Raw genomic sequence first — 23,632 nt, forward strand, 5'->3', positions numbered from 1 at the left:
TTGTAACAAACATGCACCACTACATCTCAAAAATCGACTTGATCATGAGTGAAATTAATTGAATGTAATGACAGTAATTGCGAGCCAATATTTCCTCTATAAAGAGGTAGTGGGGTAAGCCAAGGAGCACCTCTCTTTCTCCCTGTGATCTAAATTTAAATGTGTCCCAGCCTTAAAAGGTCCTGAGGGTGTCTTGTGCGTTCTGCAGAGTGGCAGCATTATTTTTGGTCTGGGGACCACTCTCTTGTCCACTGGCCTTCACCCCTGCTTGCCTTCCCTCGTCCTGGATTTGCTTGACTTAACATTTTGAACACCTCATATTTATCCATTGTTGGATTCCTGGAGACTTCGTTGTGGTAAGCCCTGTTTATTTCTTAAATTAACAAGAACTTTGCGGGCTAAATTGTGTCATCTATAAATTAGAAGGCTGCTCTAGCTGGTTAGGCATGTAACATTTTTATTGGGAATGTTAACATGACATGCTGTGTTTTTCGTTGTTTTTAAATGACATACAATTTATATATTATTTCTCCTCAACTTTGGACTTTATTCATGTTTATATATTTATATTATTATATTAATCATTATTTCAATTATTCTATCTTACACAGGTATATAGATATGTATACATATGTATATCCATATATTTAAGCACATTTTAGTTTCTTTTTTTAAGGTTGAACTTTTTTTCCCTCTATTATTTTCTTCCACTGCAAGATTACATGCGGAGATCACAAATACAAATTTAAGTTAATAAATCAATTCACACATATATATCAGGAAAACCTCGGACCTCAATTGACCTACAAACATCCCGTGCGGTCATAAATCAATCTACAATGGTCATCAATATATCCATGGTGTAACAATACTGTTTCTTTCTAGAACTGGTCCAGACTAAGTGTGTGACATTGCGGAGCGGCCCCCAAGATGTCAGGATCAGTCCAAGTGTCACAGAAGGAGCAGCAGCTCCAGCATCGCAAGGAGCAGCATCAGAAGGAGCTTCATCACCATCGACGACATCAGCAACAGCAGCAGCATCACTATGAGAGCAGCAGTCACTTGAGCACCAAGTCCTCCGTTAGCAAACAGTCCTTCTCCACTTCCAAGACCACCACCCGTCGGTAAGACAGTCTGAAATAAAATGTTGAGAGCCTATGCTAACAATTACCATTTCTGTGGCGGTGTTGTTGCAATGGAGATCTGAACACAAATGCTGCTGCAACACATGTAGACAGGCAATGTCATTTGACACATTCTAAAAGGAGTCTCTTCAACGTTATAGTTCTGTCAACTCAGTCATCATTCTTTAATAGCAGACGTGCTCTTGTTTTATCTTAAATTTTAGGAATAGTTTCATCCCTTAGTATTGATTAGAAAAGACTGATGGAAAATCTCCAGCTTAGCAGCTGCTGCCTCATTGTTAGGTGTCAAAGCGCATATGACACAAGTCAATTTAGGACAACAGAACACAAGTATTGTCATGTCCTAAGTGTGTCACTATCTCTATAAAGAGGCCAGGGAAGGAATTTGAGCTGGTTGAGTGCTGCCAGATACATTCATGACCAGCTGGGCTATTTATGAAAGCTGAGCAGGCCACTTTACTGGATGACACTGAAGGGAACCTCCCTCAGGTTGGAGGCTTTCATTGTTATTTTACCCCCAATGCATTTCAGTAAGCAAAAATATTTTGTTATAGAGCTTCAGATTCAAAGAACCAGAATTTTCTGTCCTATTATCTTTCCATATAGTACTTTGTGTTATCCTGTTATGTATTTATAAAGGGCTAACCAAATGGTGTTCAGGATCAGGCTTAGGTGGACTGAAATACATCTTTCATTTTTACATTCAGTGCCAAAAAATATACTTGCATGCATGTCGGACCCCCCCTAAAATAAACCAATGCGCATTTCAGTCATTGTAATAAAGAGACAAGGATGGACAAGCTATCCCAGCGAACCCGGAATTTAGGAACTGTGAAGCAGATGTACTAAACACTAGTGCACAGTGCTTCCCAAGTGCAACATATTATGTAGAACTAAATCACAGTAATGGCTTGAGTATATTTGCCTTAGGGAAGTTTGCTTAACTTATTGCTAACAATGCTAACAACTCGACATGCTAATGGTTAACAATCATTCGCGTCAATGTTTTGTTTTTGTATGGAGGCTGAAGCGGATTCATTCAATTCAATTTAGAAAGATGATTTGAGAGCTAAATGTTTTGAGTTACAAGTGTGCTCAGGTGATGAATTCAACTTGTATGTCAAGGCACCACTGATTTCTGCGTTCCTTTCAAGCGTGAAAACCACCGTGAAGAGTGAGAAGAAGGAGCTGGAGCAGGTGGTGAAGTCGTTGAGTCCACTACCCAAGCGAGCCAGGCGCACCTACCTGGCCACTGACTTGGACAAGGACGTCATCGGCTATGTGATTCCGATCTTCAGAGCCAAGTAATGATTCCTTCTGAAATGTCACCCGAGTGTAATTTAGACGTTTTGGATTTGTGTGAAAATGACGTTTTGATTGTGAAGCCATGAAGAGGTGCGCGGGTTGATGGAGGCCCGCGAGGACGATGTGACCGAGGAGGGTATCAACTATGTGGCCATGAGGAGCCTGTTTGTCCGGGAGGCCAGGGAGGCGATGGAGGTCAGGGTGGAGAAAAAGTCCAGGACTACGGAAATCCGAGAGTCCGCCGAGCGCGTGCAACTGAGTAGGACTGTAAGGAATCCTTAAAAAAAAGAAAATCGATCACATTCAATAGCCTAATACAAATCTCTGTGTGGCCGCAGTTGGATGAGTGGACAGAGTTCCGCAAGAAAATGAACCCAGATTGCCTGATGCATCCCCCGGAGATGACCACCAAGCCTCGTGGACTGACCGTGTGGGAAGGCGAGACCATCCGGCTGCACTGCACCGTGGCGGGGTGGCCCAGACCAAGGATTGCCTGGTACTGGAAGTATTCAAATTGTCATCATACAAGTTTAAAGAGAAGTTAAGATTGTGTGTTGGTGCTGCATTCAAGGTACAAAAACAACGTGCTGATCGACGCCAAGGCACACTCCGAGAAATACACCGTGGAGAGCACTTACAACATGCATTACCTGGAGATCAAGAAGTAGGTAATCACCAAGCCTCGTTGACGCGGGCCCCAGAAATTCACATTCATGTCGGATGAAGCTGAATTTGCGTCGTTTTTGCACCCCAGCTGCGACTTCCTCGACACAGCCGCGTATCGGGTGTCCGCACTCAACGTGAAAGGAGAAATGTCCTGCGTGGCCACGGTGGTTGTAAAACGTAAGTCAAAGTTCCGTCCGTGCCTTTTAAGCAAGTGTGTTTTTTTTGTTGATTTATTTTTGTTTGGCTTTTAATGAACTATTTTTTTCCTTCTGCAGGTTTCCATGATGAGGAAAGAGAAACGATAGTGACCCAATCTCGTGAGTCCATCTGAATAATAGCGTAATAATATTATTTTGGGGAATTAGAGTTATGCAAAATATGTAATTATTTGTACTTACTTTGCCAAGGTGTAAAAGGAGAAAAGGTTTCTGTGTATGTCCGTGAAAACGTCTTCTGTGTCACAGGCGGCTTCAGCTCTGAGCACGGCGTCACGTTCGAGACGACCATCCTGGACAAATTCAACGTGGCGTTCGGTCGCGAGGGCGAGACAGTGAGCATTGGTTGCACCATCATCATTTATCCCACCGTCAAGAACTACAAGCCCGACGTGGTGTGGTACCGAAACGGTGAGTTGACCCACTGCCACCCACCTGTTCTGAATGTTGAATCTGAAGTCTTTTGACTTTCCCCACGATCAGGTGTGCCCCTGAAGGCATCTCCATGGGTGCATACACAATGGGCCGGGCAGCGCGCCACCCTGACACTGACTCACCTCAACAAGGAAGACGAGGGCATGTACACCATGCGTGTCGTCACCACGGCGGGCTATGACACCTACTCGGCCTACGTGTTTGTCAATGGTAGGTCATGTTCTTCTACACCTGAATGATTAAGGAAGTTAGCTCCACCCCTGATTCATCTATTCGGGATTGTGTCCCAAGACTTTTGTCCAAAAAGTAGGTCAGAGAGCGGATACTGGACAGATTTAGAAACATGACTACTCACATATGTGTTTTCATTTTGCCAGATGCTGACGTGGAGGTGGAGGGGGTCCCCGTAGCCCCCCTGGATGTGCGCTGCCATGATGTCAACAAAGACTACGTGGTGGTGACCTGGAAGCAGCCCGCCGTGGAAGGCAGCAGCCCCATCCTGGGCTACTACGTCGACAGGTAGAGAAGAAACGTGTATCTCCAGGCACGGCTGGATTAAAACTCAAGTGGTGTGTTTTGTTAGGTGTGAGGTTGGAACCCATCACTGGGCGCAGTGCAACGACACACCCGTCAGGTACGCCCGCTTCCCCGTCACGGGCCTGGTGGAGGGCCGCTCGTACGTCTTCAGGGTGACGGCCCTCAACAAGGCGGGGGTGAGCCGCGCCTCACGTATCTCCGAGACGGTGGTCGCCATGGATCCCTTTGACCGGGCCCGCCTCCTTGGTGAGGAACAATCTAGGCGGTTCTAACTAAACAGTGAACTTCTCCAAAATATTGATGCTCTTTTTCAACAGGACCTTCCGCCCCTTGGACTGGCATGATCAAGTTCACGGAGGAGGACCACACCGGTATTTATCTGGAAAGTCTGCACAACTTTTTCCACATTTTATTTGCTCATAGTGAAAAATCTGCCAACCCCGCCCTCAAAAATGATTGTACAGTACCAACATATGCCACAAGTTGGCGGCAAAGCACTACATTGCCATGATATGAAATGTGGAAAAAGTAAGAATGGTGCAATGTATTTGTTTTGTCCAAGTCTCTTCTCTGATCATCATCTTTATGATGTGCCCCCAGCTGGAGTGGTACCTGGAGAACCCACTGAAGTTGAGGTTACAGAGGCAACCAAGAGCTACGTGGTGCTCGCCTGGAAGCCCCCCGTCCAAAGGGGTCATGAAGGAGTGATGTATTACATTGAGAAGGTCAGAATAGTTCTTCTTCTTACTGGTATTTTTAAAATTGATTTTAAAAATAGCTGTTGGCTGTTTCAGTGCGTTTCAGGCTCGGACACTTGGCAGAGAGTCAACACCAGCATGCCCGTCAAGTCTCCTCGCTTCGCCCTGTTTGATCTGTGCGAAGGGAAATCCTACAGATTCCGCGTGCGCTGCTGCAACTCGGCGGGTGTGGGCGAAGCATCCGAAGCCACCGGCGACATCACCGTGGGAGACGTTCTCGGTGCGGCGATAACATTACATATTCATTTCACAATTATCGAAATGAACATCGTCGCTGGGTTTCTCGACAGACCTGCCTTCTTCTCCGGGCATGCCCGTGGCGACCAGGAACACAAGCACCTCCATGGTGGTCTCCTGGGCGGCCTCCAAGGATGTCAAGAACCTGGTGGGCTACTACATCGAATACAGCGTGGTGGGCACCGACGTCTGGATCCCGTGCAACAACAAGCCTGTCAAGCAAACCAGGTCAAACACTTCAGTAGAAATCATATCGGCTGCTGTTTGTTATTTGGACAAAAGTATTGGGACATCTGACCCTTGAAGTCATTCATTACATTACTTCCCAAAAAGTCCAAAAGAATGATGATGATGTTGGTCTACTGTGTCACACCTTAGAATTGCAAAACAAACATTTCTGAATCCGTGTTCAGGTTCGTGTGTCACGGCCTCACCAGTGAGACCACATGCGTGTTCCGAGTGAAGGCGGTCAACGCCGCCGGCTACAGCTTGAGTTCAACGGCTTCGCTGCCAGAGCTGGTGCGGGCGGCCATTTGTGAGTCTCCTCGCCGTTATTCTTTTATTTGACTGACCTTTCGCCGCTCTCACTCTTTCTCTCCCACCACCTCCGCTCCGACTTCATCAACTTGTAATATACTGCTGAGAACACGTTCTTCTTGTGCTTTGACTGCCCTCCAATTTATTTGGTCATGGTTGGGAAAGAAATCATTTTTAACTGCTTTCTTCTGACTTAATATGGTCTGCCATGGATTGTTCTGCTTGCTTCTGCTCCTTAAGGGGAATTTGAATGGAAAATGGATTCTTTAATTGCTTGTGTTGGTTTCTTCATAAAGAAGAAAACATGCTACAGCCATGAGAGCTATTTCCAATTATGAAAAGATCTGCTTAATACGTCCTTGAAGACTAACGTTATGCGCATGCGCATCGCTAAATCTTGTCTTTTTTTTTGGGCCATGTCTGTGTGGCTTAGATGTGGACATAGCTAACTCTTCAGGAGGCCTGGTTGGTGCATGGACAAGGTGAAAAAGGCTAAAAACATAAAAAAGCATGAAGCTTATGAGTCAAGCTTCTGTGTAAGTACTTTATCCATCCTGATGGACTCTTCAAAGGCGTGCATGTGTGTGTGTGTGTGTGTGTGTGGGTGCTCAAACCATGCTGTAGTAGACCAAAAGTGTATTGTTGAAAGTTCTGCCAGTGAGTTCTACCGGCCCATCCATCCGAGATAATTTGCCATCTTTTACGTCTCATCATGAAACAAACGTGTGATATGTCTCAGCCGTCCCCGCCGCGCCGACGGATGTGCACCTACTGGAAGCTCACAGGGACACCATGGTGGTGGGCTGGAGCGAGCCCACCAACAATGGAGGAGCTGACATCCGAGGATACTTTGTGGACTACAGGACCGTGAAGGGACGCGTGGTTAGCAAGTGGAATGAGCTCAACCTCCAAGCCTTGACCACTACCTCCTATAAGGTGAGCTGGAGTCCAGTCACTTCTTCCGTTTGTCTGATTTGGCTGCTCAACTCAACTGGATCTGTTTCCTCTCAGGTGGAGAACCTGAAGGAGAATGTGGTTTACGAGTTCCAGGTACGCGCCATGAACATGGCGGGAGTCAGCGATGGCTCGGTGCCCAGTGTGGCTCTGAAGTGCAATGAGTGGACTCTTACGGTGCCAGGTAGGTGACGCAACATCAAGTGGCAAAATGGCCAACCCCTGAGATGGATAAAAAAAAAAAAAAGTATCCTTAAAATGCTCACCCCTGGTTTCTCATCCAAGGGTTTTTTTTTTTTTTTTCATCCAAGGTGGTCCCGTTGGTCTTCACGTTCTGGAGATCCGGGACTCCTCCATGGTGATCCTGTGGGAGCCGCCTTTGTTCGACGGCCGCTCTCCCGTCAACGGCTACTATTTGGACTTCAAGGAGGTGTCAGCCGGGGACGAAGGCTGGACGGCTGCCCACGAGGAGACCAACAAGTCCACGTTCATGAAAGTGAGGAGCACATTTGGAAATGAAAAGAGAGAAGCTCCTTTTGACTGTTGTTATTGATTCAGGTGAGCGGGCTACAAGCTGCTACATCCTATGTCTTCCGCGTGCGCGCTCAAAACCTCGCAGGTGTGGGGAATCCCTCGGAGGTCTTGGGTCCCATCCTGGCCGAGAGTCGACCTGGTGAGCGCCAGTATTATGTCCCTAAAGTATACAGCTTCGCAATAAAGTCAACTATAAATATTTATCATTTCGAATGAAGGATATGTAAAGTAGCATTTACTGTCCCGTCAGGCACCAAGGAGATCTACGTGGACGTGGACGACGACGGCGTGATCTCTATGGTCTTCGAGTGCCCCGAGATGAGTGAAGGCTGCGAGTTTGTTTGGTCTAAGAACTACCAGGCTATCACAGACACCTCCAGACTGACCATCGTCAAGGAGAAGGGCAGGTAGGCATCAATTTCCAGTTCTCAAAGGTGTGCCGCAGGGTTCGGCCCATTCATGGACCCATGGTGGAAACATGGCTAAAGATGGACCATCAAACGCGGGTTACCTCTCATCAGCTTTGTATTTGGTGTGGTCCATTTTCCAGGTCCCGAGCTATCTTCAACAACCCGTCCCTGGAGGATCTGGGCATTTTCTCCTGCGTAGTCACCAACATGGAAGGCGTCTCATCCAGCTACCAGCTCACGGAGGAAGGTGAGCCGTGTCTCCTTCATGCAATTGCGCTTTGCTGGGCATGTGGAGAGCCGCTTTGTAAGTGATACACTCAATTCCCAGCTGCCAGACAAATGGAAAGTTGCACTCTGCGCTATGAGAAAAATGCTGAGGTGCTGACAATGGCCATTTTAATTCTGCTCTTGTTGTTGACAGATCTGATGCGTCTGTTGGACATTAGCCACGACCACAAGTTCCCTGGTGAATATACGCCGCGCCATCAGTAACACATTTTCACCAGAGTGCTACCATAAAATTCCATCATGATCCATTCTGTGACAATGATCAAAACAGTACATTCATGTTGCTTTATTTAAGTAGTTCGTTGTATCGACTTATCATTTTAAGTTATTATTTATTTTACTGGTTGTTCTTTTTCTAGTTATTTAGTACTTGTAAATCTGCTATTCATTTATTTGTATTTTCTGTAATCTGCTATATTTATTATATATACGTGTATATATGTATATGTATATATATATAGTTTTATTATTTTGTCATTTATTTAGTTCTTTTTTATTTTATGATTTTATTTTGTTCCTTTTAGTTATATTTTTTTCCATCTATAAATGACTTTTTATCGTTTCTCTATTTAATTTTTTTGCTCTTTTTTACAATTTGACATGAGTCCATTAAAAGCAGTAACAAGATACAATTGTGTAAAGCATAAATCCAAGCATGCTGCTTTTTTTTTTTTGTTTGTCCCCAGTTATTCCTTTTGTGAACGAAATGGCCATGGAGTTGCAAGAGAAGGGCCGCGTGCGCTTCTGGACTCAGGTGGAGAAGTTCAGCAAGGACTGTCAAGTAGAATATGTTTTCAACGACACCATCCTTCAACAAGGAGATGTAAGAGCCAGACCTGCTTGTGTATTTCCCCCTCCATTTCTTCCACAAACAAATTGTAATTCCCCCCCGGCCTCTAGAAATACAACATGAAGTTTGACAAGACCACCGGCATCATCGAAATGTTCATGGATTCCCTGGAAGTCACAGACGAGGGAACGTTCACTTTCAATTTGGTGGACGGCAAAGCGAAGGGTGCCACCAGCCTGGTGCTCATAGGAGAAGGTACCAGGCACATCCTTTTTCTTCTGTAGTGAACGTCTATGTCCATTGAGGGGCAGTAGAAGATCATATTTCCTTTATGAAACTTTGCTATTACCTCTGCAGAGTTCACGGCGCTGCAGAAGAAGTCCCAGTTTGAAAGAGCAGAATGGCTCAGGAAACAAGGTATGTTTGCTTCCTCACACATCAGTGTATGTGTTTGCATGACATCTTTTCATCCACAGGTCCTCACTTTGTTAAGTACCTGGACTTCACCATCACGTCGCAGTGTGACGTCCTGCTGCAATGCACGGTAAAGACAAAAACCAGCAATGAATGAACCGATGATTTTTTGGGTGAAAACGCATTTCTCTGCGCAGGTAGGAAACATGAAGGCGGACACGCAAATCATCTGGTACAAGGATAGCCTCTCGATCGGCGAGCGTGACGAAGCCGCCAAGAAGCTGGAGAAGGAGGGCAACGTGCTGACCTTTAATATCGGAAAGGTTGGCCATCACAGGGCAATGCGCTTCTGTTCTGTCCGTACTTTCGTGACCAAACTGCTTCTCGTGAAACTCATAACAAGCAATCTTTGGCCATAAGTATTGGAACATGACTCTTAAAATGACACGTCTATCATTTCTCTTTCATGAGCTTCATTTGGTGCTAGGTGTCCCAATACTTTTGTCCATACGGTGCATTTTTTATTTCTGCTTCTATTACATCATTAACACTGTTTTCAAAAAGTCGCATCATCGTCCATCATGTGTCTGTTGCTCTTAATGTGCTCATGTGTCTTAATTTGCAGTGGGTTATTAAGCAGGACACGATAGAGCCGCCCGTTGACGACGCTTCGCCGTTACTTCCAAGACCCAAAGTCTGGACCATGCATTTTATTTTTCGCATTTCCTCCATGCTACCATTCCATTGTTTGCCATCATGTCTCGTCCGCAGCGTTGTCTGTTAAGCCGACTGTGCGATTACGGAAGACTCGGCGGACGTCACTGTTGTCTCTTTAACGTTAACGTTTCGCACCTTAGATTTCCAAGAATGACGTCGGCATCTACGAAGTGTACCTGAGGGATGACAGAGGCCAGGATAAGAGCAGGTTCGATATGACGAATGCGGGTAAGTTTGCCGTGTTCATTCTGCGTGTTACTTTCCGACATTACAAATAGATGCATCCGTTCCTCTCCAGGCTACCAGGCTGTAATGAATGAGTTGTTCAGAGTGATTGGTGAGTCTCACGCACACACACAAGCTCCTAATAATGGATGCATACACTGAAAGAAGTGTGTATTAAAATGTGTCGTTTGATTTTTCTCCCTCCAGCCAACTCTTCCACTCAAATTCAAGTCACCAGCACGGAGCACGGCATCATCCTGTCCTCCGACGTCACGTACTATCACGAGGAACAGTCCATCAACTGGCTGCACAAGTACGTCCGTGGAGATTTCAAAGTTTGAGTTACGCCAGTGGTCAGATTAAACTCATACCTCAAGGCGCCACTGTACCGGAATGATCAATTCTTTATTAGGCTAACTCCTCATGTTGAAAAAAATGGTGGTTTTCTTCCTGCACCACTAAGGGACGCCAAGATCACCGCTTCAGAACGTGTGAAGGCAGGAGTGACTGGCGAGCAGTTGTGGCTGAAGATCAACGAGCCCACAGAGAAGGACAAGGGCAGATACGCCGTCAACCTGTTTGATGGCAAGGATGGTGTCAAGCGCGTGTTTGAACTGTCTGGGCAAGGTGAGATGTTTTTTTTCTGATTCCAAATTCAATTCTAGGGTTATTTGTTACTAGATATTCATAATATGTGCGTGTGGTTCCTTCATGCAGCATGGGAAGAAGCATTTGAGGAATTCCAAAAGCTCAAGTGAGTAAACAAACTCATGTGACTAAGTGCAAATAATAGTAATAATAATAGTAACCCCACCCCCCAACCAATGCTTTTTCATTCTTTGACATTGTGACTCTTCTTCTTTCCTTCCTCCTGTAGGGCGGCAGCCATCGCAGAGAGAAGTAAGTTGAGCCAAAGTATCTTGAATCATCTCTCCCCATTGAAATGAATGGAAATGCCATTAATCTGTTCTGTTTAGATCGCGCTCGTGTTATTGGAGGACTGCCAGATGTGGTTGCTATCCAAGAGGGCAAGGTAAAGTCGTCGGACTTCTTTCATATTACGCAAATTATTTTCCTCACTATGTCATTTTTTTTCCCCCTACTTCAGTCCCTTAACCTGACCGGCAACGTGTGGGGCGAGCCCACACCCGAGGTGAGCTGGACCAAGAACGAGCGGGAGCTGGCGGCCGACAAACGCTACGTGCTCAAGTTTGAGCACGGCAAGTACGCCAGCATTGCCATCGACACAGTCACCCGTGCCGACTCGGGCAAGTACGCGCTAGTGGTGCGCAACAAGTACGGTACGGAGGCCGGTCAGTTTACGGTCAGCGTGTACAACCCGGAGGATGATGAAACCGTGGAGGGAGAGAAGAAGTAGGACTGAGGGTGGGAAGAGTGAATTCACGAGTGATGGACGGCAGTGCAAAGGCAAGCAAAGTTTTCTTAGCATGTCGGTATTTTAAGTCACTTTTTCGAACAAGTTGGTTCTGTGAAGAAAGGAAACAATAAAAGAACTGATATCTTCATGTCTTCATTTGTTTTGTCATATGACATGTACATTTAGGGGTAGGCAAGAAAATAATACACAACATATTAGATGAAATATTAGAATATAAGACATGACTGGAAAAAAAATACTAAAATAGATATAACCTAGAAAATATCCAGAAATATTACTTAAAATATACTGAATAAATAATATTTTGGTTTTAGTACGGGGGAGCTGATAAATAAATATTTTAAAATATATCTATTTTGGGGAATTTTATTATTATTTAGTAAATATTTACACACGTGAAAACCAACCATGCGCGTGCGCGTGCGCGCGTCCTGCTGCTGCCATCTTCGTCATCATCTCGGAGAGCCACACAACAGCGGCACCTCACCTCCGCTCGCATCCGCTGACCAGCTTGGTGGTCCCGGCCGCGAACACGTCATTCGGTCGGGGAGGCTCGGGAGAAGTAGCAGTAGTAATAGTACGTAGTAGTACTAGTAATAGTTTCACCCACGGGGACAACATCAGACATGGAGGACACGGGGACTCGCTGATTCAAAAACAACAAACCTCCACCGAAGACAACAGAAGGTAAATGAAAAAGAATATATATACATATATATTTCATTTTATTTAAAAAGATTAACATATCTTTAAAAGCAACGTTTGTCATCTTGTCACATCGCTAAGGCAGCTAGCGGCACTTAGCATCGAAGCTAGCTGACATTTCCCCCCCCCCCAGCTTCGAATGATTCATTTAGTTTTATTCCAAATCAGAGAATGGACTTGTGAAATAAATCCACTTAGAGGAATAAAAAAAACGCTTGTTTTCGGGAGTGATCAGAGAGCGTTTGCCGTTTATTCAGTCACGAGCAGTTAGCCGACGCTCGAGCACGGCTCATTCATTTTGGGCTTCTCCCATTTCAATTTGCCACACTTGTGTCTCCAACGTCCACCATTAGCCACCGTAAGAAAGCTGTTTTTCTCCTCCCGACATAAGTGTTGTTATCCAACCCACAAAACGTCTGCCGTGACGTTCAAATGCCGCGGTGACGTTCGTGAGTCATGTTAGCTTTAATTTATCCACACAGCTTTATTCGCTGAATGGCATTTTTGGAATATAGAAAAAAACATTTGTACAAAATGTGGCGCGTTTGTGTTGTGAGCCAATGCGAAGAAGCTGAAGTCTGGAAAGGGCCGGATAAACAGTAGTTGTGCTTCCCATTTTGGATTTTGGACCTATTATTGTGCAATGATTTGATCACGTGTTGTCAGACTTTCTGATGCTATGCGATATTGCTAACGGTTATCGAGACAATAACAAGATCACCCACTCTTGCTATCCAAAAACATTGTAATCTTCATCTCTCTAGAGGCATGAGAGTGGTGCCTTGCTCAATGACACCTGACAGTACTTAAAAGGCAGACTAGCATCTATCCAACAAATTGCCCAGTTCAGAAGCACAACAAAAACTTCCAGATGACTTCCTGCTGCCTTTTATATTACTGTAAAAACAAAAAATAGCCGTCAGATCATTTAATTGACAAAAAAATGCTCCATAGCTGCTGGAGGAGGATTTCTCAACTGTGAAGATGTACTAACTAGTCCTACAAAGCTGCCGGTATACAAATAACTTACTTCTTTGACTAAAAATGCAAACACGCTGATGCCTTGAAATACGGGTGAGCTAACCAACGGGTTTTTCAGTTGTTAGCGTAAGCCAAACTTTGGTAAAACTCAACTTGAAATATGTACAACCATCTATCTTCATGGAAGAAATATTAATGATGAAGGAGGTAAAAGAAAAACAACGACACGGGGGTGTTGGTGTTCACACAATGACGTTCTCCCTCGGGCTTTTCATGTAAAGCGTCGCATGAGCATTTGCGTTTTCCTAATCTGCAAGTTACACAAGACCAAGGCCAGTCAAAATATCTTAGTCGGCGTGTATTAGCCAACATTTGAAAATCTTTCGATGACGGCGCGTGATGTCTTCACACGCCACTGGACTTCATTTCGGCCAGAACTAAGGTGAGCGGCAATGTTGGTGTCCCTTTACTTTTGTCTTGTGAGAACGAGTGTATCAGTGTTGCTCCTGTTTTTTTAATTTGGTACTTGATGTTTTGTTCCTGTTCCTGTATTGGTCTGAGAGGACTCTGCTATCGACCAGTGTTTTGTCAACAAAGGACTTTTACTCGGATTTCTTGCATTTGAGTCCATTAGTTTGTCAGTTTCATTTTGGTAGGTTTCTACTTCCTGTGTTAATGGCTTCTCATTCCCATTGCCTTGACGAGACTCTCTGCGCTTATCAAACAACTGTTTGGCCACAAATCACTTGAGTTAGAATTTTCTCTGCCTGGAGCATCTGAGGCCATTTGTTTGTGCTGCTTCTTGTTTTCTTTTGGTCGGTTTCAGCTTCCTGTTTTTTATAATTCCCCTTGACTTGATAGTAGAAAACATTTCCAGACCAACCTTTGTGTTCAGTTTGTTCATGATTGAGTTTCAACCTATTTGTGTGACTTTTTGTGATTTTCATGTTCAAATATTGAGCTTTTCAGATCGCTGTCAATGATTGGTGAACCGCTGTTGTCTGCCTGTGTCTCTCGATATTTCCACTCCGCACACTTGTTGATGGCGTAACCTTTAGCTCAAATGAGTGAAACATGATCCTTGTGGCTTGGGTCTTGTTAGCCTGCTAGGACAGATTGTTGTTGTCCCTCAATCAACAACCAATTGGCATCCCAGTACAAACAATAGGAATATTGTTAGGATGCTCAAGTGTTTTGTGATTTACCCATAAAACATTTGAGCCATTTTTTGTTTTTCTGCTACTTGCGAACGCAGACTTGAGTGCTGGATGAAGCAGCTCACTTCACTGTAAACACCGCTTTGGCTTATGGCCTTTTACAGTGGACGTTTACTAATGGCGCAGCATCATATGTAGACAGACGATTTCGTATTAGTCACCATCGTATATATTTTTTATTCAGGCCACACTCATAAGTTCAAATGCTAATAATAACTAATAATGTGAAATGCTATATACATTGAACAGTCGGGCTCATTTTAGTTTGCATTATCGGTCTGTAAATGGAATAATCCCTCGGGGATTACACTTTACAGTCCTCTCATTGTTCTGTACTTGTAGTCACATGTTTTGGATGTAGATTGATTATTGCGCCGCGGTAACTACCAGCCATTGTACTAATTGATCCTATTGGCGCAAGACCGAAAGCCACAAGCTTCCATGATTAGTCACATTAACAAGCAGCAATGGTCGTATCGTTCACGCGACAGTGCGTGTGAACGTCACGCTGCAGAGAACACTTTATTATCAGGAGCAAAAACACCTCGTAGCGAGTGTCACCTTATCAGCCGTCAGCTGTCATCTCATTGGCTCAACTGACGATCCTGTATGCTGGCGGAGGCATGAATTGTAAAGTTTATGACAGCGTTTCATAGGAGCAGGTGATAAGTCGGAGGATACATAAAGAACACGTTCAGGATGGTTGAGTTAAGTTATGCAAGAAGCTTGCCGTGGTCGCGGTGGAGTGTCATGAGGTCTTGTGGTCACCATGAAGAGACAAAGATCCTCAGGAACCACCAGCACGGAGGATAACACTGACAGCAGTGAGTTGGATGATTTACCATCGTTAAAATCCTCTTGGAACTTGGTGAGTTGTTTTTTTCTCCAAGGCAGGAAGTTTACCCGTGAACTTTGAACTGGTAGCGGATCGTTGTGTGCACACATGCTTTTCATCCTCAAGCACCTCCTTTCTCCCATGGCCCGAACTAAAGGTCAGGATGAGATGTAAACATTTCGGGTAATGTCAACAAAGGCGGGGAGTTTACAAGGTCCATGAAACTCGACCCTGGCCTGACTCGCTGCCTTTTGTTTACGTCCCTTTATAGCATCGCATTGCCGTCAAGTAGCCATCTTGTAACGCTTCCTCTGTGTGTTTATTTATTTTTTTATAAATTCTTTGTAAACCTGCCCGGCTGACTAGACGCTGTATTTTGTTCCCAGGTGGACACCATGAACTACGTTGGTCAGCTGGCCGGGCAGGTGCTGGTCACCGTCAAGGAGCTGTACAAGGGCATCAACCAGGCCACGCTGTCCGGATGCATCGACGTGGTGGTCGTCCGCCAGCGGGACGGCACCTACCAGTGTTCGCCTTTCCACGTGCGCTTCGGCAAGCTCGGTGTGCTGCGTTCCAAAGAGAAAGTGGTGAGTGCCTTTAATGGTTCGAGATGACAAACCAGAACCCCAAAAACTCAAATGTTCTTTTCCCCTTCTTGGACTTTTGTCAGTCGTATCTTTTGCACTTGATGAATGGTCAGTGGGGTGGGGTGGGGGGATTAGTGAGAGGTTGGTACTTTCTCACTCTCTCCCTAGAATGCTGATGGATTCGGAGGGAGGAATGAATGAATGAATGAATGAATGAGTCATTCCCATAGCAACAAGCACTACAACTTGAATGCGTGGGCAGGAGAGGAAACTGCAGGGGGGGGGGCTTGCGGCTAAGGGCTGTTTTGCAACCAGCCTCCTACTGCACCAAAATGAAGGGTGATTATAAAACATCATCTTTGCAGTTATTTTTAAATGTGCAATATTGAGCCTGCTGTGGTGGAGCTGCCTGTGAGCTGAACAGGGTTAAAGAGGGCCCTCATTTATTCTGCCTCGTTAGTTAATTCAGCATGAAACTCGGTCGTCGTCATCCCTTGCCTTGCGTAAAAGGTCCCCGAGGGTGGGAAATGAAATCTTGTGACTGCCAAGCGAGGCCCATTTTCAACACAGCACATTGGTGTCTTGGGTCGCACGTCTGCTTCACAGTCCAGAGGATCTGGCTTTCGATCCTGTTTTTTTCTCCCACTTTCCAAAAAGATGTGTAGTTCTTTGACAAATAAAATGGGGCTATTTGAAGGTGGGATAGGCTTCATCTAAACAAAATCCAAATGACAATAATTCAAGTCTATCTTTCATGTTGCTCTATGGGAATCATGATATATGTCTTACATTATTATTTTTTTTCTTCCAGATTGACATTGAAGTGAATGGGGAGCCTGTGGAGTTGCAAATGAAACTCGGCGACAACGGCGAGGCTTTTTTCGTCCAGGAAACCGAACAGGAGAATGTTCGTATGACATGATTATTTTTTAATAGTAATTATGAAAATGGGATAGAAATGATTATTTTTCATCTGATTCAGCGATTATTAAAATAATTAACTAGCCACCTCCAACCCCTTAGCTCTGTACCAGGTCATCATTTGATGAAAGCATGTCAGACGTGTTATTAAAAAAAAAGCATGCGTCTCCTTTTGTGCCTTCTCTGTCCTCCAGCAGATTGTTCCCGCCCACCTGGCCACATCCCCAATCCCAACAGAGAGTCACCTTTTCTGGATCTCAGAAGTGGAGCACCGGTCCTCAAAAGACTTGCAAGACGACGACCCGGCCGACCGGGAATATCCCCCCGATCCGCCGCCGCCCGCTACCGTCTCCACCAAAAAGAAGAAAAAACGGAGGAAGAAGCACAAAGGGGACCCTCGCAGAGAAGAGCTGACTCCCCCCACGTCGGTCACCCCCGCCGCTGCTACCACACCTGCTGCTACCGCCACCGAGGAAATGTTTGAGATGGACCTAAGCTCTGATGAGGATGCCTCGGTGCCTCACGTGTCCAGATCGCCTTCAACGTCCACAATACGAGATGTTGACCCCAGACTACCTGCGGCCAGACATAGCTTGGATGGCTACGCACTGTCTGATGGTGACTGGGCAACAAATGACAGGTGTTATTTTTTTCTGCCAGAGATTTGAAAATGCGTGAATTGAAAAGCACTGCAGTCAATCACGAAGCAAAAAGAACACAATCGCTCAAACAAATAAAGAAGGACTTAGTCAATAAATGCGGAAATAAGGTCACCTACCACAAATAAACGTCTCCTTATGTATGTATTTCTTTGTACTTGCAGCCAAGGCTTGTCCCAGGCCTTTTCTCCAAAGAGTGATTCCGAACTGATGGTGAGACCGTCGGAGACTCTGCTGCGAGCCGAGTCGCACATGCAGTGGACCTGGGGAGAGTTTCCGGAAACGGCTAAGGTAAGAAAGCCATCTTCAACATGACCTTTTACCTGTGATGTTTAGTGTTGGAAAAATGGCGGTCCTCCCAATATCCAGGTGACCAGAAAAGACAGAGCGGAGCTACTTAAAACCGTGACCATCACCCCTTCCGAGAGCACCCATTTCCGCGTTATCCTCAGCTCCGAGGCCATGGAGGACTACAGCGAAACGGACGATGGCGACCGCCACGTGTGCGCCGTCGTCAAGCCCGAGCCGCGCACGCTCACGAGCGCTTCTGTGACCGCGCGTGAGAGTCCGGACGCTCTCGCGCAGCCTGCGGAATTGCTGCCGTACGACGTGGTCACCTCCACCCCCGGCAGCAGCCAGCAGAGCGACTCCCCCTCCAAGAAGAAAGGTTGCTTTGATTGAGCGTTTGGCTGGGAAATAATCGGTTTGATTGATTAATTTGCGTTTACCACTTGTTGAATGCAGGTGTCCCGAAGAGGAGCCATCATCAGGGTCCCGAGGACATCTACCTGGATGACCTGAACGCACTTGAGCCCGATGTCGCTGCCAGATACTTTCCCAAAAGGTTCGCCTGCCCACAGTGCTAAAAATACGTCGCTCAGCGTGATCGTAACTCGCGTTCTCGCGTTGCAGCGAGGCGGAGGCGGCCGGCAAGCACTGGATGGAAACAGAGATTCGCTCGGGTTCGCAGTCGCCGCAGTCGGTGGGCAGCGCCGCCGCCGACAGCGGCACCGAGTGTCTGTCGGACTCAGCGAGCGACCTCCCGGACGTCACGCTGTCGCTGTGCGGAGGCCTGACGGAGAACGCGGAGATATCCAAAGGTACTTGTTGTCATGGCAACCAAAGACACGCTTGGGCTTTTGGACATCCGGCAGTAGATTGTGTGTGGGGGGGGGCGGGGACTACCAAAGTCAGCTGTCAAAGCTTTTTCGAACCACTGCAAATGTTCTCTTGTCTCTTCAGAAAAGTTCATGGAGCACATCATCACCTACCACGAATTTGCTGAAAATCCAGCAATTATCGATAACCCAAACCTTGTCGTTAAGATAGGAAATAGGTAAGCATGATTTTGTTTTCCGCACTGAAATCAATGCAACCGACCCATGCCATCAACTGGTTCTCAACACGCAGATATTATAACTGGACTCTTGCTGCACCCTTGATTCTAAGTCTACAAGCATTTCAGAAGAATTTACCAAAGGTAATTTGAAGATATGACTGCAAACTTGTGATGCCAGCGGCGGGAATTTGAACACCGACTCCAATGCTTTAGGCTACAGAGGAGGCCTGGGTGAAGGAGAAGATGCCAAAGAAGTCGGGCCGCTGGTGGTTCTGGCGGAAACGGGCGGATAGTGCAATCAAGCAGGTTTGTGTCACGATCGACAACATTTTGGTTGGAGTGTGAGCCTTCGAGACTTATTTCAAATGTATTGCAGTCTGAGACCAAGCTTGAAACCAAGGAAGAGTCTCAGTCGGCAGAGGAAGGACCCGCCATGACGCAGGAGAATCTCGCCTTACGGTAAATTCTAGCCCGTTACAACGTGGACGGCATATATTTACCATCGATTTAATGTACACTTAAAGGAGCAAAAACACAGACTCGTCCAGCGACGAAGAATGCAAGGAGGTGAGCGCCGCGTCGTGTCAGGAGAGACACCATCATGACATTCAGCAGCATCTCGGCGCCCACGCCTACAGGAAGTCTCTACGTCTCTCCTCTGATCAGATTGTGAGTGTGCTAAGTCATAGTAACTGAATATGTAAAAACGGGGGGGGGTTAGTTCATTTGCCAGTATGGAGCTCCATCTGCTGGCTGAAATTGGTACTTGTGCCATTCAATATTGAAGTCGCTGGGTAGGTGTAAAATTTGTCGGAAGATTGCTCGAGATAGCTTGAACTGATAGATTAATAGATGGGCAGCCAGAGTTGATTGTTTTTTTCCAATTTCTTTTGTCCTCGTACTACCAGGCCAGTCTGAAACTAAAGGAAGGCCCCAACGACGTGACGTTCAGCATCACCACGCAATACCAAGGCACGTGCCGCTGCGAGGGCACCATCTACCTGTGGAACTGGGACGACAAAGTCATCATCTCTGACATCGACGGAACCATCACCAAGTAAGGCCCCACAACGAGAAGCTCGACAATAAATGTGTTCTTTTATTGTAGATTCTCAAATCACGTTGCCATACAATAACGAGGTGTGCAGTATGGACATTTTTTTTTATTTAAGAACCGTTTAATTGAGAATGGAAAACAAGGACGTGAGCCCACACATAAAATCTTTCGCAAGTTACTTTTTTAGATGAAGGCAATTATACGCCAAGATGTTGTGATGCCTTTTCTTGAGTCGCGTAATTGCTTTTGACATGTTTACCCCTCTCCAAATAGCACATATTGTCTCACATTGGCTTTTTAATTAGCTGAAAGCTCGCCTCCAAACCGCCCCTGATGTCAACTTCCATTTCCTCCGCAGCCCACTCTGCAAATGCGCATAGATTGCCCACATATCAAACCAGCCAGATTGACTGCGGCTTATTATCTGGCGTGACCCCGTGACATGTGGCCTCTGTTAGCGCACCGCTCACAAGGCTCCATAATGAGCTCATTTACATTTGAAATGTAGCAGTCTCTCCCACGCGCAGCTAATCTTACTTTATACCAGAGCTCTACGTTATGTTCTCTCTCACTTAGTTTCTGTCACTTTTAGGTCCGACGTGTTTGGACAGATCCTGCCGCAGCTTGGGAAGGACTGGACCCACCAGGGGATCGCCAAGCTCTATCACTCAGTCGCCGAGTAAGTACACAATGGGGAAGAAGCATCTGGGCTCGATTCACAGTTGTCACGGGTTTGCCTTTCTTGCGGCCCTGCATTTATGAGGCTTGCTTAAATGGAGACGTCGTTTATTATGAATTTTGTAAACAATTTAGAAGAGTTCCCAGATGCCTTAATAAAAGGTCTCTGACCTTCCTCACAGTCTGGTTCAAATCACTCCGTTGTGGGTAGGTGTGGCTCTGTCTCAAGTTAATGCAGAGGATTTTTTTTTTTTTGCCCTGATTACCGGGATGGTCAACAAAACAATTTGATTCCATTGACCTTTGTCAAGTATTTGTTTCACTTTCTGAATGCTCCGATATAGCCGATCTAATTAGTGCTCTTCTTAGCAGTTTGTCTTCTCTTTCTTCGTCGGCAGGAACGGCTACAAGTTCCTGTACTGCTCGGCTCGTGCCATCGGCATGGCAGATATGACGAGGGGCTACCTGCAGTGGGTCAACGACGATGGCACCATCCTGCCCCGCGGGCCTCTCATGCTGTCACCCAGCAGCCTCTTTTCGGCTTTCCATAGGTAACCCAAACATAGACTAATCCCATCCTATGACATAAATGCCCCCCTCTCATAGACACCTCCTCTTGCCAGGAAAACAAAATAAGTAGGTCATTATCTCATTGCAACTTTGTGTTTATTTGAGCATTTCGGCTTTGTTGCTAACCAAAACAGCAGCACCGGAGACAGTGTTCAAGTCCTAGTAGAAAGCCCTTAGTTGCTAGCCGCCACATGGCGCCAAAGCAAGGTTTTTATGAGACATGTTTTCGGCAGAATAGGTTCCAAAAATTAAAAATATCATCTGTGAAGTGGAGAATGTGTGGATGCCAATACCAGACTTCAAACATTTGGCGTCCACTGTAATGTGCTAAAAATGCATGTAAATAAAGACTAGCTGCCTCGCTTAAATGTTTTTTTTCCACGACAGATAGTGACCATTAGAATTGTGTGTTTCATTTGATCCCAAACGTCTTTAATATCCAACAAAAACAATGAAATTGACCTTGCCGTTCCAATACTTTTGGAGGGCACTGCATGACTGCTACAGTTAGATTTTACGCACAGGAAGAGCCAAAGCCCTCTGGCATCCTCTGTTGACATTTCTCCCAAATGCACCCGTGCATTGCGCTAAACACAGCTCTGTATTATAGAGCATTCTCACTTTAATTACATCGGATGGAAGCGGGCGTTGCCCTCTATATTTTCTGCCGTTCATATGTTGTCGCCGCCGCCGCCGCTTGTAACCACAGCAACGTCCAAGGCCTCGCCTTCTACATCTGTCATAACAGCCGCATTGTGTTTGCATTGGGCACGAGGAAATTCTTGCTCCATGTCATTGCCTGTCCAACGTAAGGGGAGGCTATCATCATCCCAGTCTTGTGTTCCCTCAGGGAGGTCATCGAGAAGAAACCCGAGATCTTTAAGATCGAATGCCTGACGGACATCAAGAACCTGTTCCAGCATAACAAACAGCCGTTCCACGCCGCCTTCGGCAATCGAGCCAACGTGAGTTTATTTATGTCAGACCGATGACAACGTGTGATTTAACGCAGAGCTGCGCCAACACAAGCAGATGTCGTCTGAAAAAATGACGCACGCTCAACGTCTTGTTTTGATGTGTCATCATGACACGCATTAGAAAACTTTCTGCCAATACGGTGCTGGGTGTTATGTAATCAAGTAGGAACTCATTTTAAGCTCTTAAATTGTGTTGATGAAAGCCCTTCGGTATGTTTTGCATCCACTATCAAGCAAACCATTTTTGCTCCACGTCTGCGTAGGATGTCTTTGCCTACAAGGAGGTGGGAGTTCCCGTTTGCCGGATCTTCACGGTCAACCCGAAGGGAGAGTTGATCCAGGAACAGACCAAGGGCAACAAGTCCTCGTACGTACTCACATTCCAAACTTCCCCTCTCAAAAACAAGTGTTTTGACTCGCGAGCTTGTCCGGCATACAAGCCATTCAAAAGTCAATTCTTCATCCTATGTCTCCATTTTTGTTTGTCCAGTTACTGCAGGCTGAGCGAGCTGGTGGAGCATATGTTCCCGCTGCTGAGCAAGGAGCAGAACGAAGCTTTCGCGATGCCCGAATTCAGCTCCTTCTGCTTTTGGAGGCAGCCCATCCCCGCCGTGGACCCCGCGGACCTGCTCTGAAAATCGCTCAGGTACTCTCGCAACGAGGAGAGGGCCAGGAAGGCACGCACCGCACTTGAAAGGGTGCCCTGTTGTGTTCATTTTTTTTCCACGGGAGTTACCTAGCAGCGCAAATGCACAAAAGAGACACCTGGGAGATGCTCGCTTTTGCCAAATCCAACGCCGCCTTAGATGCACTTCTGGACCTGCCTAATGGCCGCCGCAGTTGCGGTACAGCGAGAATAAGTCAGGCTCCATTTTCAAGGTCACGCCTCCACACGAAGCAGCTACTCCTTCCTCACACTGAAACGATGCGAGGAGGACAATATTGGCATAGAAAACTATTTATGATGCTCAAAAACAACCTCTGCTGGATCATCATCATGATTATTATTTATGAAACTAAGTGTTATGTTTAAGTTATTACTGATGCTGATGCCTTGTCTGAAGAAGTTCTTTACGGCCACAAACATTAGCGCTAAATGCAAACGGTAAGCCTTTTTACTTTGAAGTACAGTCCGTGTTTCAGGAGTACAACGCATGTTCCTCAGCATATGCACACAACCGTTCAAAAGTTTGGAGTCGCTTATTATTCATAGAAGAAGAAAAATAAATCATCCAAAGTACAGCCCAGAAATTGTTAATATACTAAAAACAGTGCTTATAAAAAAGGACATTTGGAAGAGACCCCTAAACCTGTGAACTGTAGTGTGTATAAATATTCATATATGCACTGAAAGTGTGTACATTTCCATTTGAAGGATTTTGACAAAAACAAAGGAATGGTGTTACTTCATGATCCAAACTCACTTGGTCGTACGGCTGCTCCTCATACTTAACCTGGGGTGGGTGACCTACAAGATCTGGCAAAAAATAAATAAAGAAATAAATACAGTGAAACCTAGGAGATAGTGTTATATAAAAAA

General features: G+C 45.7%; 2 protein-coding genes across 6 annotated transcripts; both read left to right on the forward strand.

The window, feature by feature from the left end:
* Window positions 1–191: 191 nt before the first annotated feature.
* myom1a (myomesin 1a (skelemin)) lies at window positions 192–11,694 on the forward strand. The gene is made up of 37 exons (XM_037276576.1): window positions 192–356; window positions 886–1,124; window positions 2,300–2,449; window positions 2,531–2,717; window positions 2,789–2,946; window positions 3,022–3,114; window positions 3,205–3,293; window positions 3,392–3,433; window positions 3,581–3,742; window positions 3,815–3,976; window positions 4,144–4,285; window positions 4,350–4,549; window positions 4,621–4,674; window positions 4,904–5,028; window positions 5,098–5,281; window positions 5,352–5,526; window positions 5,712–5,833; window positions 6,575–6,771; window positions 6,847–6,973; window positions 7,101–7,285; window positions 7,348–7,462; window positions 7,574–7,730; window positions 7,874–7,980; window positions 8,155–8,199; window positions 8,708–8,844; window positions 8,922–9,066; window positions 9,169–9,228; window positions 9,288–9,355; window positions 9,423–9,548; window positions 10,083–10,170; window positions 10,241–10,279; window positions 10,375–10,480; window positions 10,631–10,794; window positions 10,885–10,921; window positions 11,045–11,067; window positions 11,145–11,200; window positions 11,276–11,694. Exons 2-37 carry the CDS (start codon window positions 931–933, stop codon window positions 11,543–11,545), a joined length of 4,491 nt encoding a protein of 1,496 aa, XP_037132471.1. The 5' UTR covers window positions 192–356; window positions 886–930; the 3' UTR covers window positions 11,546–11,694.
* Window positions 11,695–11,982: 288 nt separating this feature from the next.
* Window positions 11,983–23,588, forward strand: lpin2 (lipin 2). 5 transcript variants are annotated; one of them, XM_037276580.1, is made up of 19 exons: window positions 11,983–12,253; window positions 15,691–15,891; window positions 16,703–16,798; window positions 17,007–17,452; window positions 17,636–17,762; window positions 17,841–18,138; window positions 18,216–18,315; window positions 18,384–18,571; window positions 18,714–18,807; window positions 18,882–18,951; window positions 19,024–19,116; window positions 19,187–19,269; window positions 19,335–19,479; window positions 19,719–19,867; window positions 20,460–20,546; window positions 20,944–21,096; window positions 21,966–22,080; window positions 22,356–22,459; window positions 22,583–23,588. In XM_037276580.1, the coding sequence occupies exons 2-19, from the start codon at window positions 15,700–15,702 to the stop codon at window positions 22,725–22,727; spliced, it is 2,685 nt and encodes an 894-aa protein (XP_037132475.1). In that variant the 5' UTR covers window positions 11,983–12,253; window positions 15,691–15,699; the 3' UTR covers window positions 22,728–23,588. The 5 variants fall into 5 exon arrangements, with proteins under 5 accessions (XP_037132475.1, XP_037132477.1, XP_037132476.1 ...); XM_037276582.1 differs by having other exon boundaries at window positions 17,010–17,452; XM_037276581.1 differs by lacking the exon at window positions 11,983–12,253 and adding an exon at window positions 13,675–13,694.
* Window positions 23,589–23,632: the final 44 nt, after the last annotated feature.

Source organism: Syngnathus acus, chromosome 17, assembly GCF_901709675.1.
Source record: "Syngnathus acus chromosome 17, fSynAcu1.2, whole genome shotgun sequence".
Classification (NCBI taxonomy): domain Eukaryota; kingdom Metazoa; phylum Chordata; class Actinopteri; order Syngnathiformes; family Syngnathidae; genus Syngnathus; species Syngnathus acus.

What these genes read in the sequence shown, in the direction of transcription:
- lpin2 (XM_037276578.1), top strand. Translation starts at nt 15,239, where the DNA reads ATGAAGAGACAAAGATCCTCAGGAACCACCAGCACGGAGGATAACACT. An exon ending in TAAAATCCTCTTGGAACTTG is followed by an intron (nt 15,338 to 15,690) that starts GTGAGTTGTTTT and finishes TTTTGTTCCCAG; the next exon opens with GTGGACACCATGAACTACGT. An exon ending in ACCAAGGGCAACAAGTCCTC is followed by an intron (nt 22,460 to 22,582) that starts GTACGTACTCAC and finishes TTGTTTGTCCAG; the next exon opens with TTACTGCAGGCTGAGCGAGC.
- myom1a (XM_037276576.1), top strand. Translation starts at nt 931, where the DNA reads ATGTCAGGATCAGTCCAAGTGTCACAGAAGGAGCAGCAGCTCCAGCAT. An exon ending in CGTGGTGTGGTACCGAAACG is followed by an intron (nt 3,743 to 3,814) that starts GTGAGTTGACCC and finishes CCCCACGATCAG; the next exon opens with GTGTGCCCCTGAAGGCATCT. An exon ending in CTACCAGCTCACGGAGGAAG is followed by an intron (nt 7,981 to 8,154) that starts GTGAGCCGTGTC and finishes TGTTGTTGACAG; the next exon opens with ATCTGATGCGTCTGTTGGAC.